The 16,329-nt window shown below is 42.5% G+C and overlaps 1 protein-coding gene across 3 annotated transcripts; it reads right to left on the bottom strand.

Annotated features, from left to right (window-relative positions):
• Nucleotides 1–28: 28 nt before the first annotated feature.
• Nucleotides 29–16,035, bottom strand: svr (Carboxypeptidase D svr). 3 transcript variants are annotated; one of them, XM_070218294.1, is made up of 10 exons: nucleotides 15,710–16,035; nucleotides 15,070–15,628; nucleotides 7,773–8,008; nucleotides 7,236–7,715; nucleotides 7,070–7,170; nucleotides 4,871–4,988; nucleotides 3,037–4,363; nucleotides 2,757–2,980; nucleotides 1,486–2,693; nucleotides 30–1,427 (listed from the first exon to the last, which is right to left on the bottom strand). In XM_070218294.1, the coding sequence occupies exons 2-10, from the start codon at nucleotides 15,520–15,522 to the stop codon at nucleotides 1,252–1,254; spliced, it is 4,323 nt and encodes a 1,440-aa protein (XP_070074395.1). In that variant the 5' UTR covers nucleotides 15,523–15,628; nucleotides 15,710–16,035; the 3' UTR covers nucleotides 30–1,251. The 3 variants fall into 3 exon arrangements, with proteins under 3 accessions (XP_016998241.2, XP_070074395.1, XP_016998242.2); XM_017142752.3 differs by lacking the exons at nucleotides 15,070–15,628; nucleotides 15,710–16,035 and adding an exon at nucleotides 10,197–10,861 and having other exon boundaries at nucleotides 29–1,427; XM_017142753.3 differs by having other exon boundaries at nucleotides 15,070–16,035.
• Nucleotides 16,036–16,329: the final 294 nt, after the last annotated feature.

Raw genomic sequence — 16,329 nt, 5'->3', positions numbered from 1 at the left:
TCCCTTGAATTATTTTTCTCTTCTCCGATTTGTAGGTACAATATTAATTTATTCAGATAGTTGCTTACATAGTTTTAATTGCCATATTTGTGGATATGTATACGATATAGTATATATATATAAGTAAATGCTGCACCTTGTGGAATATAGTTAATTTCCTTCTCTTCATCTTCAACTGCTTTTTGTCTTTGTGTGCTCTGTATAGCTAAAATCGTGCAGTAATTATTATTATATATGCATACATTATTTATATAATTTGTTTTGTGTATATTTGTATTTACGTTTATAAGTTAGGCATATTCAAGAAAATATTACAAAAGCTGTTAACTGGTTTTGTTATGATTCTCTCTTAAGCAAGCTGCACATTTGTTTCTTTTCCTAGCTGTCCTTGTAAAATTGTAATTCTTTTGGAAGTCAGATTAATAGATTGGCCAGAATTTTGCATACAGAGCGCTGAAGTTTGCATGTGTTACTAAATAATAATATGCCATTAATTATGGTTTATTAAACTATTAAGTACTAGGATTCAAAGTAAAATTAGAAAGTAATATCAATCAATACTCCTACTTCTTGTACTAAGAGCTTTTGAGCAATTTAAAACGTATGCTGACATTCATCAGTAAAATAAATAGGTATGATTAAGTATTCACATTGTATTTAATTTATTGCTAAAATACATATAAAATCAAACCGCTCTGCATGCATTTGGCTGGGATTTTTGTTTCTATTTCGCAAGATTCGTGTCACATCTTTTCATTTCTTTTTTCTTTTTCGTTTGCTAGAGTTGCAAGGCTCTCAGTCTTAAGTTAGGTTACGGTTACGCTTACAGTTCTCCTGGCTGGACACAGATAAATATATATATCTCTATATAAACGGGCCATAAGGGTCATACATAGCAGAGAGATTCGCCGAGTGGGTTGGTAGTTGGAGGTCGAAGGTCGAAGATTGGAGGGGCACAACATTCTCTATTTAAAGCTGACGATTGTGATGCATTCTAGGTGCAAGCTCACTAACATTAAAGCGCTGACGTAAATCGCATCCATTGTATATCGAATAATTAGGTTACATTTAAGGGGTATTTATATATGTATATTACACAAAGATAAAAAAAAGGTAAAGGTAGAGCAATGCTTGCGTTGGTTTCTCTTGAAAACGTTTTGAATCACAGTTATGTTGTGTGTGGTTGTCGTGTATTTGCAGTGGATCCTGGTTCAAGTTGGGATTGATTGGCATTGGGACATCCATTGTAATCTAGTGCCTTCGCTTGTTGCCGTGGTTATGCAGCATCACAATCTCGTCGCCACTGTCGTCGGCCACATCCAGTTCCGGCTCCATGTGCGGCCCATCCTCCTCGTCGTCCTCGTCATCCGTGTGCAGGATGCGCTCCAGCTGCTCCTCATCAAAGTACGGCTGTATGGTCATGCCGCCTATGGAATGCAGATAAATCATTAGTATATGTTACAGTTAAATAGCTTCTAAACTCACGTTTAATTGGCGACCGGAAGAGCTCCGTCTCGCCATCGTCGCCCGCCTCATCGTCCTCCAGATCGAACTGCTCCTTGCCCTTTTGCGGCAGCAGCGAGAAGTTGTAGTACGGCTTGTTGCCCCGATGGCGTCGATAGAACCAAAACTGGGCGCACAGCACACAGATGACGACGCCCACGATGATCAGAATGCTGGTGATCAGGATGAACAGGAAGCGCGGCAGTCCGAAGACATGCTCGTTGATCTTCAGGTGGAAGACCACATTCTCGGTGGCCAGGCCGCCCTGAATGAGGTGCATTTGTCGCGTGGCCTCCAGATGACGCGGTGCCTCCACTTTCAGGCTGACGGTGCCCAGCGGCACCGACGACAAACGGTACTGACCCAAACTGTTGGTGAAGTTCCGCAGCTGCGTGTGGCCCACCACCGAGACCTTGGCATTGCGCACCGGATGATTGCTCTCGTCGAGCACCACGCCCGCAATGCTAGTGGTGGCTTTATTGGCACCATTGGGCAGCTCCATGACCACGCCGCGAATAAGCGTGAAGGGATGCATGCGTATGATGCCCATATCGGTGATCTGACCCTCCTGCACGTTCACCTTGATCATTTGCGTCTCGTAGTTGGGAGCGGTCACCTCGAGGCCGTAGAGACCGTGGGGCAGCATCAGCTGGAAGCGCGCCGCATTCCTCGTCACATTGATGATCCTCTCGTGCTCCAGCAGCCGCACGAAGGCCTCCCGCAGCGGCTGTCCCTGATCGTTTTGCACCGAGCCCGTGGCCCCCGTCTTCACCAGAGCCAAAAAGTTCTTGATCTTGTCGATGTTCTTGCGCCAAACGGCGGCGATTTGCTTGTGGTGCGGCATCCGGCAGCAGGAGATGCCCAGCGTATAAACAGGCAGGTTGTACATGCGGTACATTAGATTGGTCAGCCGCTCCGTGGTCTCGCGATGCGCCTGCCTGGTCGCCGAGCGAGGGCACTGCAGGGGCGAGTAGTTGAACTCCGTGCGCTGCATGCCGTGGGCAAACTTCTCCAGCACCGAATCGCCCTTGGGGTAGCTCAGCTCCGAGCTGCCGGCACCGAAGGTGAGCATCAGATCGAAGCGTTCGCTGCGCAGGAACTGCAGGAACAAGTCCTTGGAAGGCTCCGTTTCCGGGCTGAGAATGCGCTCGGCCAGCTCATCGCCCAGCACAGGATCGCAAACGGAGGAGCTATGGGTGGGTTAAGAAAGATGTAGTGAGTCTCTAACCAGGGATTTGCATCTGCCAACTCACTTGGCGTTGTACATAGTAAAGACTTCGTCGAATCTACTGGTCTGCGGCAGAAAGTAGATGACACTGCGCTTGAGCAGATCGACCACAGTGGCGTCCTGCAGCTTGAAGCCCTCGGCCAGGTGACGCACCAGGTTGAGCATGATTTCCCTGCCCAGGGGAGCGGCTGTATCGTACAGGGAGCTCACCACCAGCAGCTTGTACTTGTGCTCCTCGGGTTCGCCGATCTGCAAGGTAAAAAAGGAGTCAGCGGGATGAAGAGAAATGCAAACTAGTTACCCACATCAGAGGTCATCTTGAGGTAGTTGAACGATCTGCTGAACTCATTGTCGCCATAGCCAAAGCTCGCAATCTGCCCATTCTGGTTCTCCAGCTCAGCGAGGCGGGCGCGAACCTGCGGATTCGTGTGGTACCGCGTGTTGACCACATTCTCGATGATCCTAAAGTCATTCGCCGAGGCCCAGTGCTGCGGATCGTCGGGCATGAGGGTGACATCCATGCGCATCTCGAAGGGTTCGCCCTCGGGCACCTCCACTTCCACGCGCAGCGGAGCATAGTTGTCGCCCAGAACGGTGAGATTGTGTCTACCCGGCAGCGCCAGCTTCCAGTAGTCCCCGAATGTCTGACTGTAGCTCGAGTGATTCGCACCATCCAAACGGACGACGGCCCCGGCAATCGGAGTGCCGATGGTGCTGTGCACGAACCCGTGAATGCCATGATGCACCTGCTCGATGAACTGCAGCAGCGGCTCCCGATGCTCCTCCCAGTAGCGCGGCAGTTCGGCGGCCATGGGGAACTTATCGCAACCCATCTCGATGGTCAGCTCCAAGCAGCCTGCCCGCACATAGTTCCAATCCTGCATGCCCCCCGTCACGCTGTACCACTGGGCCCCGTTCGTGATGCCGTCGCTGAAGAACTCGTTGCGGAAGAGCTCGCACGGCTGGCCCAAATGCATGGTGGGATGGGCCCGCGAATAGATACCGGCCAGGTGCCGGAACAAAGCATTGTCCTCCGTCGGATTGGGCTTGCGTCCGTTGATGCTCGAGTTGCGCAGCCTCATGAACGGATCGTTGAAGTCGTTCTCGTTGTCGTCGAACGGATAGTTGGCCACCAGCGAGCCGCCGTGCAGATTGGCGGACAGGACGAAGGGCAGCGACAGGGTCCAGTTCATCAGGGCCGCCACCTCGGGCTCCGTCACCTTGTTGAACCTATCGGTGCCATATTGATCCGGGAAATTGCGGTTCAAATCGATGCCATGCGCATTCGCGCGTCCCACGCCGCCGGTTCGATCGCCCTCGATGGAGATCTCATAGCCATCGGGATTCATGCTGTACAGAAAGTGCATCCGAGTGCCGTTCACCAGCCTGGTGATCCTCTCATCGTTGCCATAGCGTTCCAGCATGTACTTGGTGAGCAGCAGGAGGCACTCCTTGCCCACAACCTCGTTGCCGTGCATATTGGCCACGTACTTGAACTCCGGCACTCCGGGGACATGGGAGCCCGGGGTGGCGAAGATCTCCAGCACCCACAGATCGCGATCCTGGACACTTTTGCCGATGCTGTAGAGCCGGGTGATCGAGGGATAGCTGGCGGAAATGTCCTTCAGGAAGCTGAAAGGGCGAGAATAAATAAGGATTAGTTAAAAGGTATTTAGGATCAGAATTAAAATTTTATAATTTAGTTTATCTGTATATCCATGTCATTTAAGCCTACAAAATATCAGATTGATATGCGCTGGTTAATTTTATATTTTTTTAAGATCAAGTGAATATTAATTTTAAATTTATTACTTTATATTAGTTGTTTAAAAAATACTACATTTGGTTTTTCATATGATTTAATAAAACATCATGTTGATATGCTTGAATCATAAAATTGACATTAATCATATTAGCTTAATTTTATATTTTTTAAAGATCAAGTTATTCATTTTGAATTTTATTACTTTATATTATTTGTTAAAAAATACTACATTTGGTTTTTCATATGTATTGATAAAATATCATGTTGATATGCTTGAATCATAAAATTTACATTAATCAGCTTTAAATTGATATCAAATAAGGTAGAATTGACCTTATTTCATATCGATTTTTTTTTATGTCTGTAATTCTCACCTCTCCATGGCCGTAAAGTTGTGGTGCTCGAACTTGGTGGGCGTCAGGAATCCATTGAACTGCTCCTTGCGCTTCTCTGGCGGCTCCGAGCGCTCGACCTTTACCTTCCGGAAGTTGCCTGCGGGAATTGGGAGAGCGGAAACGGAAATGGATGAGGATGTGTTGTACGTGTAAGCATGCCTGTTTCTCAAGGGGGATGGCGCGGTGTTGTGGGGGTGCCACATGCGGGGGTGCCTAGTGAATTCGGAGTGGTGAGGATGGGATGCAGTGCGTCTAAGATTCAGCGACGGCAGAAGCTAAAATCAGCAGCAGAATCACAAGCACAAGCGGATGCATAGAATATCCTTCATTTATTTTGCAATAATTTCATAGTTCACATTTATTTAAGATAAAATCCAAGTAAAATGCCAAAGAAAATGCTTGACTCTTGTTGACGATTAAGTGCCATATACACATACATTCATATTCATATATATATATATATATAAAACATATCCATTTCGAAATCTAGAAATATAGTTAGACTTTTGGCACACACGCTTTTCATTCGTTTTTTTTTTTTGTAATTTTTAGGTACTTAGTGGAATATACAATTAAAATTTCTTTAGATGTGACTTTACATTTCTCGGACACGCCCTCAACTTTGGAACGATTGCAGGGCAAAGGATATATACAAATATATGAGATCGGCGAAGGAAACTGAAGGAAAAAAGAATAGAGATAGAGATGTAAAGCTAAAACTAGTATAAATAGAATAAAGAAAAAATATCTTCAAAATCATAAAAATAGAAAAATCCAAATTAAAAATACTATAGGACAAAAATGCAGCCATCAGAAGAATATTTAAAAACTATAGATTCTAAATGTTAAGAAATGGGATTATAAAATGTGGCGACATACCAAATAAATTAATATTTAAAATGAAACCAATGGAAAATGAAAAAATGAGCCATGGATGAAAATAAAACGCACCAAGCGAAAATCAAAGTTTTATTCATCCTTAGCAAAGGATTTGTGGAACCCCTCAATACTTTCAGGCCGTTCCATTATTCTTCATTGGATTTTAGCCAGGTCTCGTCAACATCGTACACATATACATAAATATATTAAAAGCCATACACGAGCATGTGTGCTACATAAATAGTCGGATCGTAATTGATAATAATTTCGCTTTACTTTCGATTTTTTTTTTTGCTTTTTTCGTGAAATTCTCAACAATCTTTTCTGATAGGATTAACCATATGGTTCGCATACAATCTATATCGATAGTGATATTATATAGAGCAGTATGTGTATAAAGTGGGTATATATGCGTGGGTTTTTTGTGTGGTTTATCGTAGTTTTTTTGCTCATCATTGCTAAAATACTCCACAATAGGTTTCGGGGAAGATAAGGGGACTTTGGAGATCAAGCTAAAACCGAATAGTATTGGATTTTTGTATTTTGTTCGTCTAGGGTCATTCGATGACCTTAAGTGGGTTGATTTCTTTATAAGTTCCTAAGTACAATTCGCTTATTCGATTATTGTATTTTATTTCGTTTTTTGGTTTGGTACTTCTATTTGTTCGTGTTTTCATTTAATTCTCTATGTACAAATCAAACGCTGCTTTTCGCTGAGTGTGTGCGAGACAGAGACAATGGTGTGAAAGAGATAGAAAGAGGGACTGAGACAGAGACAGAGAGCTAAAATAAGCCGGCAGTAAAGCGTGTAAAAATCGCTATAAACCCAGGAGATTCCAAAAGTGAAAGTAAATGGAAATGCAACATAAAAACAAATGTATAAAAATACAGAAAACATATACATATATATATAAACAGATTCGAGGAAAACCCAAAAGCCGATACGCTTCCACACGAAAGCCCAAACATTTTATATTTCCCAATGGCTCTCGTGGGGAAACCCACCGAAATTCTGGATGAAAGAGCTTAAAATGAACATGCCAAAGGGATTTGGATTTGGATTTCGGGAAATGACGGAGATAACATATATAGTACAAGGAATTGTGCGGAGTGAGCAGGAGGAGCAGGCCAACTAGGTGCAGGTGGTCATGGCATGTGGCTATATGTGTGTGGTATGGTGTGGTGTTTCTAGTTGTTTTAGTTTTCTAGCTGGCGACTAAAATACATATGCGCATATATATATGTATATCCGTTGCAGCCCTCTCTAGAAATAATAGGGACTGTAAAAACTGCTAATACCATCAAAGTTCGTCTCGACGGGCGTCAGCTTGAAGTCCAGCCGCAGGGCCTCCAGGTTATCGTTGGTCACCCGCACTTGTTGGGGGGCACTGGTCTGGTAGCTATACAAAATTAATACAAAATTAGTTAGAGTTTCGAGATACCTCAAATCAGTAGACAAACCCACCCAAAGGCTGCCGCATGCACGCTATACAGTCCCGGTGTCAAGAGCCTCCAGTATTCGCCCCGTTTCGAGGTGCGCATCGGCTTCTCCTCCAATCCGGCCACATAGATATTGGCATCGGGTATCGGGAAGCCGCTTACGTCCGTCACCAGACCCTTGATGCCGATATGCGCCTGGCGCAGCAGCTGCAGCAGCGACGCCTTGTTCCGCTGCCATTCCTGGGGCAAAGTGCTGGCCGCCGGATATTTGCAGCACGACAGCTCGATGGTCAGCTCAAAGCAGTTGCTGAACGCATAGTTGAAGTCCTGCATTCCGCCGGATAGCTCGTACCAATTGGCCCCGTTGGTAATGCCGCCCGAGAAGCTGTCGTTGCAGTTGTTGCCCTTGCTCATTATCGGATGGTTGTCCGAATAGGTGTGGGCCAGCTGCTTGAAGACCCGATCGTCGGGGGTCAGACTCTCCTCACAGCACTCGTTGTGGGCCCTAAAAATATCAATTAGTTTGAATGGGTAACAGGAATGGTTTAATATATAGACCTACAGCGAGTTATCGTAGGGATAGCTGGCGACCACGGCTCCGCCGTGAAAGTTGGCGGACAGCACGAAGGGCTTGCTGACAATCCAATTGACCAGGGCCGCCGTTTCCGGCTGACGGGATTGGGCGCGCAACTGGTGGACATGACTCTGGTCCAGGCGATCGGGGAAATCGCGATTCAAGTCGATATTGGCCGCATTGCCACGTCCCACATAATTGGGCAGCGATTCGCAGTTGCCCTCCTGTAATTCAAATAAATAGAAATTTATTTATTAGCAAAGTTTGAATTATAAATTATCTTAAAAAGATTTAAAAATATTATATATATAACCGCCAATTAGTAAACAGTTAAAAATAATTTATATATATGACTCAAGAGTCATGAATATTGCAAATTCAATACCATAAGTACCTCGTATTTAAAATAAATTTGTAAAAGGTATTACTACAAAAATTGTTTATAGATATTGTTTTATACAATATTATCATTATCATTATTTATTATCATTATATATATAATACATCAGTTCATCAGAGAATAACCAACGGATGATGATGGGAAATGCCCATCTGTTTCAAGTTAAAAACTTAAAAGTTTCTCTTTCGGTCTTTCACTCTCTGTTATGGGCTGATTGGCATGCAGGTCAGTCCTGACCGGAATTGACCATTTAGCATGGCAGTCAGGTGTCAACCGAGTGATTACACCATAACAGTCGCCGCGAAAGAAAGGCCCCCGGATCGATATTCGATAATAATAACATTGTGCAATGGAGCAGGGAGCAGGCAAAACAGAACGCATCACATTTTGTCCCCCCTTTTTTCCTGGCCCATCGGAAAAGCAATCAATCAATCAATCAGAGCAAAAACTATAGTTGTATGGACATCGGGAAAGTGGAAAACAACACAATAAAATCAGAGGGCTGAACCAAATGGGTTCTTTCCCCTGTGGACTATATAGACCGTGGACCATTGACCATTGCATAATTGACAAATTACACCATTGAAGGGCCAACTTAAATGGATCATGTCATCATTATAGCCACAATGATCACGCTACCGATCGGAAGCTAGCATGGGAAAACACAAAAAGGGCAGTTGTGGGATAAAACAGATGATAAAGAAGGGAATAAATGAAATTGGAAGAGAAATATTCGTTATAAAGGTCGAGCCTTTCCTTTAAGCGTAATAATCAAAATGAATCACGGAAACTTTGCCCAATTTTACAATATAAATACATACAATGATTCATATTTAAATGCGTCAAAATTGTATTGTATTTATTAAAAAATGTTTATGACTTCTTGAGTTTTTAGAGAATTGTATGAATATTATTCATAAGAATTAGAAACATTTAAAATTGAGTAATATTTGTCAATTCAAAATAAGCATCTCTAATCCACACTTTTCGAGTTTTCAAATAAGAAACATTTCGAAATCTATACAACATATCTTGCAATTTTCAATAGAACTCATCATTACATATAGTTTCTGATTAAAATTGGGTTAAACACAGAGATTATTGTTTTAAGTCTATACTTATATGCTGGTATTTGCTTGCATATCGCTAATCAATTGAAAATACCCGCGAGAGCATCGTATTAATCTGACCTTTGGGGATGTGGCAACAACAATGGCAAATCGGGTGAGATAGACTTCAATAACCAACGTCGTGCTTGTGTTTACTCCACATTATTCACACGATTCAAGAAGTTAATGATAAACAAACGAGCAGAAAATAAGAAATCAGGTGTGTTTCTGGTCAATATGTCAACACTTTGAATGGGGAGTGTGCCTTGGCCTAACGCAATTGATAAAAAAGTGCGAACTTTTGGTTGGGTTGTGTAGTTGTTTGTTAACTTGAAATGTTTTCCAAGCAAATGCCTTATTTTATACGTTTTTTTTTTGTCAAATCCGGGAACCATAAACATTTGTGTAGATAACATTTGAAGTTATCAAAAAAAAATCTCTTAAAAAATTGTTTATATTTCTACGGCAGATGAAAGTGGGGTTTTTGGTGAACTTTTTTATACTATGCATGACGATGAGTAAATTAAATTAATTAAGGAAAAACCCTTATAAATTGAGTGAGTATTATTTTGTATACATCTTTTCAATCTGCTTGCTTTCGCATACTTTGTTTTCTTAGAAAACAAATGAGAGTCCTTGTGGCCTTTAAAACTCCTTAATATATCAGTATTCCTAAATCCTATAGTGCTCCCGTTCCCACTCCCAGTTTTTAACTGCTGCTCCCGACGAAACAAAAAAAAACTCCCTACAGTTCTCCCGCTCGCACTTTCCATATTTCCCGAAGGTTTCCCGAAAAAACCACCCACTTATCGATTTTTCACCCCGCAAAGTCCGAGACACAACAAAACAAAACAGGCGCCCCAACAGGTGACCCCGAAATCCGAAATCCGAACCCTTCTTTACCTGGGACAAGGCATAGCCATCCGGATTCATGGTGGGCATCAGGTAGATGTCCGTACCATTGACCAGCTGGCCCAGTTCGGTGATCCGTTCGTGGTTCCCGAGCAGATATTGGGCCAGATAGACGAGGAGCTGCCTGCCCACCGTTTCGTCACCATGCATATTGGCAATGTATTTCACGGGCGGGGTGAGCAGATTTCGCGACCTGGTGTTGCGGGAGATTTGCAGGGCCAGGAGATTCCTGCCCTCCAGGGAGCGACCCAGGTAGTGGACGCGGGCCTGGTCGGGATAGGCCTTCTCCAGGCCGGCGAACAGATCCTCCAGCTGCTCCTGGCTGACGTAGTGCGGCTGCTGCAGGAAGGACTCGTCCTCCTTGATGATGTAGCCACTGCTGTAGGAGATTCCGCCCGCCAGGAGGCAGACCACCATGGAGGCGAACAGGAGACGACCCACGGGAGATGACATCTTCTGATGATTGGGGCAATCTGGTCGAGATTGCGTTCTTTTTATCACTGGCGTGCGATTTTGAGCGAGATACAGTTATTTTTCTTCGGCGGCAGCTCCGCTCTCCTTTCTCCGCTCTCCTCTCTCCGCTCGCTTGCTCTCAGTGGCTCTTTTGTCCGTCGGGCGTCCGTTCGTCGTGGGTCGTCGTTGCAGCTCAGCCTCGAAAAATCAACTGTTTGAAAATTTGCTGCGTTGATTGGCCTTAAGCGCCCATTCGCCCGCCGCCTCAGCCGCTGCCGCTCTGCCGCGGTCGACGTCGCACAGTGGAGCGGAGGCAGCCGAAAAGCAAACATGGCCATTTCTCCATTATTTATGTCATAAAATAAATCGATTACCCATAATTTTGTATTATTTAATTTTGTATTAATTAAAAACAATAAAATACGTTTGCAAATAAGTTTTAAAAACTTGTATAATTTCCACTTATTTATTTTACATTTATTTCTATAATTTTTTATGTTTTGAGCGTAGGTTTTTTTTTATTACTATCAAAGACTTAAGGAAACATAACATTTTTTATTTCGTTAAAAAAGTTTTTAATGCTTACATTCTTTAGCTGTTTCAAGAAATTATAATATAAAAAAGTTTTCTGGACATTTTTTTAGTTCCTTCACCCCACTGTGCGTCGTTCCAAGAGAGCAGCCCCAAAAGCCAAAAGAGAGGCGCTAATTGTAGGGAAATTACACGCCGCACCGAGCGCCAAAGCCATCAAAAAACCGCTCACGGAAAAGCTTTACTTTTTTTGTCAGCTGCCACGGGATTAATAGTTTATAGTTTATTTAGGCGCTTTTAATTGTGTTATTATCATTCGCCGGAGGGGGAGGTGTTGCCAGACTGAAAAAGTGGGGCGCCTGCGCATGTGTACGTGTTGTGATGGGACGAAGAGGTAGAGAGAGCGAAGAGAGCAACCCACAACGCACGTTAACAGGATATTTTTACACAGAAAATCGATTCACTCCCACGCCGTGACGTCACAGACAGCCCCTCCTGTGCGTGGGTTACAAGCAAAAAAAACCCAAACCCAAACCACCCACACAAATGCACATACGCCTTATCGATAAACAAACGAAATTGGCACATTCACCAAATTGAGAGCGGCAAATCGCTGTTATCAGTGGAAACGAATGGAAGCGAGCATATGGCCACTTTCCAGCCACCCCCTCTCTCTACCTCTCAGTTCTATTAACCATTTCCATTGATTAACGACTGGTGCGAATACAAAAACAAATGTTAAACTACGATCTGTTTATTGGAAAGCAGAGAGAAGGGGGCTGAGCGGAAGAGAGCGGGAGAGTGGAATGCACTTCCTTGAGGAATTGCGGTTTTTCAGGTGGTTGTGGGAATTCGAATCGGGGATACCCTGCGATTTTAAGATTTTAAATTGTTGTTAATTTTATAATTATCAAAAAAAGTTTGCCAAAAAATTAGGAAATGATTAATGTTCAAGAATTCGGAAGTAAGATAAGATTAGGAAAATTTCCAAGGCTTAATGGGAAATTTAAAATTATAGTAAATTTTATTATTCTATTGATAAGATAAGATTAGGAAAATTTCCAAGGCTTTATGGGAAATCCCAAATTTGTATTAAGAGATTAGAGAAATTAAAAAAATTTTTTTAAGAGCTGATAAGAATTCGAGTTGAGACTTACGAGAAATACCAGTCTGTAAAAGAGACACCTGTAATTTAAATTATCTGCATTCAATTTACACGTCTTCTGCAGATACCTGATTTATGTAATCTGCATTATGTTAGCCGAACGAACAGCTGTTGATTGGCAAGTGCACTTCGGGCAATAAAAAAATGTAAATAAAAAAGACTGTCAGCGCGCGTGTGCAGCGGAAATTGGCAAACTTTTTAGCGCTCTTAACTCTCGGTAGCAAAACCCCATCAACATCGAAAACAACAATAACAACAACAACAAAAACGAACCGGTTGCGAATAAAGTGTCTCAATTGCAGGGAAATAAAGTGAATAAAGGCACGAACGTCATCGGTGGTTTACTTCTGCTGCTGTTGCTGTTATTGTTATTGTTGTGACATCTAACCAGTTTTCTTGTAAGGTAATTGCCATTCGCACCCGCTCAATGTTCCACCCCCCGTTGTGTCGTCAGTGGTGTTTATGCCACCGCGTTGCAATTGCGAAATCATGACGTCAGCGAACCGACAAACTATGTTTACTTTATCACCAGATTATTGAAGAGGCCATAAAACTGTCACCAAGATACGCACGCCAGCACACAGCGAAAAATGGCAATATCCTCGGATTAAAGTCTTAAGATCCTTTCAGATTTGATATTATGATATAAGAATTTAATATAATTATACTCATATTTAATTCCAAATGGATGATTAAAGACAGTTCTAGGTAGAACCAAGACCAAAATTGAATATTGTACACTTGTTCATAAGCATATCTTATGGGAACTCTAAACTGACAGGGGATTTTTAAGGATTAAAGACAGTTCTTCATGGAAAAATATAATATCATGTTCTTTATGATACTATAAATCAATTCAAACAAAAGTAGTAAATTTTCGCCGAGTGCATGTCACACTCAACAGCCTGCTTAATTTGTTTACCAACATTTTAATCTAATCAGAGTCAGAAATTGACCATTGAAGTGTCAAAAACGGCGCAGAACAAGGCCATTCTTAATATTTACAAGCCAAACTAGAAGTCATTGCGAGTGCAATAGTTAGAATTCTTAATTTGAACAGCTTTTTCAAACTCATTCAGCCATTAAGGCCCATGTGCAATTTATGTACATATACAGTTGCCATTAAGGCAAATAAAAAACCAGACAAGATCCACAGAGATCCCTGGCAATTAGAACGCTGATAAGGCTAATAATAATGCCCGTTTAATTGTTTTTACTTTTGCGCTGTTGTTTGCCCACTGAAACTGAACTCGAAACTTGGCAGCGTGTAAAAAAAATTCGCCAGTTCAAAATCGTAGTATCATCAGATAAATCTTAATGAAAAGAATTGTAGAGATGTGTATAACAAGTGAGCTTATGGAAATATAGAACTGTGTAGCGCCAAAGAAATCATTTTAATTATCCCAAAATTAAATTGGGGATTTACCTCGAGTAACAAAGGAATTTCCAATATTTTTAATGATGCTGGGAACGAAAAATATAAGGAAAATATAAGGCAATAAGTCAAAGCAATATATTTTTTTAGCTTCACGATTCTTGGAATTCCTTCCTTATCAAAGGGGGCATTCGAAGAATTTAAATAAAAAAAACAAGACTCTTTGGAAACAGTTAAATATCAATAGGTATTATTCCCAGAGAAATAATAATAACTTACTGAGAATTCTTTCCTCTTAAAAAAATACATTGTGGACACGTTTACGGTAAATGTATTATCTCTTTCGCTTTCCATTGTTTATTCAAACAAAAATGAGACCTCTTTAAAAACCATTACTTGAGTGCATTGAAGAGCCCTTGGGATCTGTTGTAGATTAACAATTGGAGGGGCACTCGAATGGCACTTTGCTGAGACATCGAGAGCGAAGAGCTGAAATGCAGTATCTCACCTAAGATTTGTGGAGTCTATTTGGAATTCTTGGCTGCTAATTGAGTGATCATACACGTTGGTTAACCACAAGCCGGAAAAAGTGGGTCAAAACATTCCAATCACACATTCTATGTAGTTGGGGCTCCCCCCTCTCTATTACCTTACTCTCTTTTTATTTCTCGGCGGTAAGCAAAAAAGACCAGCGGGTTTCAGTTCAGACAAAAGCTCGGCAGATCGAATGAGAGAATCGAGAGATAGAGGTGTCTATATATACACTGAGAAAAAGCAGAGATCTAATATGGTCTAGTCGGGAAAAAAAATATGGTGAGAAAGTAAAAATAGGAGAAAATATAATGTATAGTTTTGTGTAAACGACAGAGTTTTAGTTCATAATTGTTTAGATGTAAATTTAGGATCCTATAACCATAGACTAGTGGTAAAAACAATTATAAGGAGAAATCGAACAAAATTGTTTACTAACAGTTAAGATTTTTTGTTTACTAATGTTGAAGATATTTTTGTTCGATCTATGTCAACAGGTTTTTAGTTCGATGCTGAATGCTAATGAATAAAATAATTACGACCATTTTGAGAGTAAATATGAATTTGATATGGCTTGTGTGAACTTTATGAAGAGAAGCTCATGATTATAATATTTTTTCTCGGTCTAGGTGATCTGTAAACTGTCGATGAAAGGGGATTTTTACAATGGGGTGGGGCAGCAGCAGCCGCAACTTCGAGTCATTTTACAATCACTTTTTATTTTTGCCCCACCAGCTGTTTTTTTTTCTTGTTTCCCTCTTTCTTCCGTTTCTATCCATCAAAGCAGGGGAATAAAACCAGTGACTCACCTGGGCCCTGACGAATCCATCGGGATTACAGGTGGGCAGGAAGTGGATTTCGGTGCGATTGAGCAGCGCCTGAACCTCCGTATCGCCATCGTAGTGGGAGGCCAGATATTCGGCCATATAGAGGACCATTTGACGACCCACCGTCTCGTCGCCGCGAATATTCGCGACCAGCTTGACCATGGGCCTGAGTAGATCCCCCTCCTTGGACTCCCCGGTGGGTGCACTCAAGGCCAAAGCGTAGATGGGTCGATCCTCCAGGGATTTGCCTATCGTATAGGTCTGCGCCAGGTCGGCATAATCCTTGGCCAGCTGCGAGAAGAGTTCGCCGATTTCCTGGTTCTTCAGATAGTGCGGCTTCTCCAGGAAGTTGTCCATTTCCTGCACCACCCTCACCTCGCTGAATTCCCCGGCTGCGCAGCCGAGGATTACTGGGATTAGGAGAAAACCCCACATTTCACGGGGCTTCCGCTGGGGTTCTCGGTATTTCTAGACACGTAGGCAGCCCAGTAAACAATGATAATCGAAACGCAGGCGCGCCAGCTCTCAAACGGATTAATGGCTAGGAATTGGGGAAAATTGGAATGGTTGGAATTCCCTAAGACACCACTTTCTTGCACTTTCTCAATGCAAATTTTCAAACCTTTTTTTTTTTTGCCACAAACACGACACGCACACACACACACACTCACACTCGGTGCACCGACACGCCGACGCGCACACCTACACACGTACACACACTCGCGCAGAGCCGCAGAATATTTTGCTTTCTTTTCGCTTTTATCCGTTTCGTGAAAATTCAATGATTTCCCTCAACTGCCGACTATGATTTTCACGCTCCCTCTACAAAAACAGTTGCAAAAACAAGTGCATTTCATTCCGCAGAAACGGCAAAGCAAACAAAAATAATAAAATAAACGTAAATGAAGTGACGAAGTGACGAAACTACGCGAACGCAACCGCGACCACAGTATGGCGTTGCCAGAGCGTCGTTGGCGAAGAGATGCCGGATGTGTGGCAACTTGGAACATAATGGCGGGAAATTTGAATATATTTTGCACAACTGCTTAACTTTTTATTTTCTCTGGTAAAACGAACACAATGTTAACCAAAAACAGGTTGCCATTGTGTGTAGCTTAAAAATATGTAATGGTTGATTAGCTTAAGTGGAAAATCAAGATTGTCCTAAATTAAAACCAAATACTGGTCTGAACAGCTAACAACCTAAACTAACGATCCACACCACTTTCTGGAAAATGTATT

The sequence above is a fragment of the Drosophila takahashii genome, chromosome X (genome assembly GCF_030179915.1).
Source record: "Drosophila takahashii strain IR98-3 E-12201 chromosome X, DtakHiC1v2, whole genome shotgun sequence".
Lineage (NCBI taxonomy): Eukaryota > Metazoa > Arthropoda > Insecta > Diptera > Drosophilidae > Drosophila > Drosophila takahashii.
This window is presented reverse-complemented; position numbering and strand designations above follow the sequence as displayed.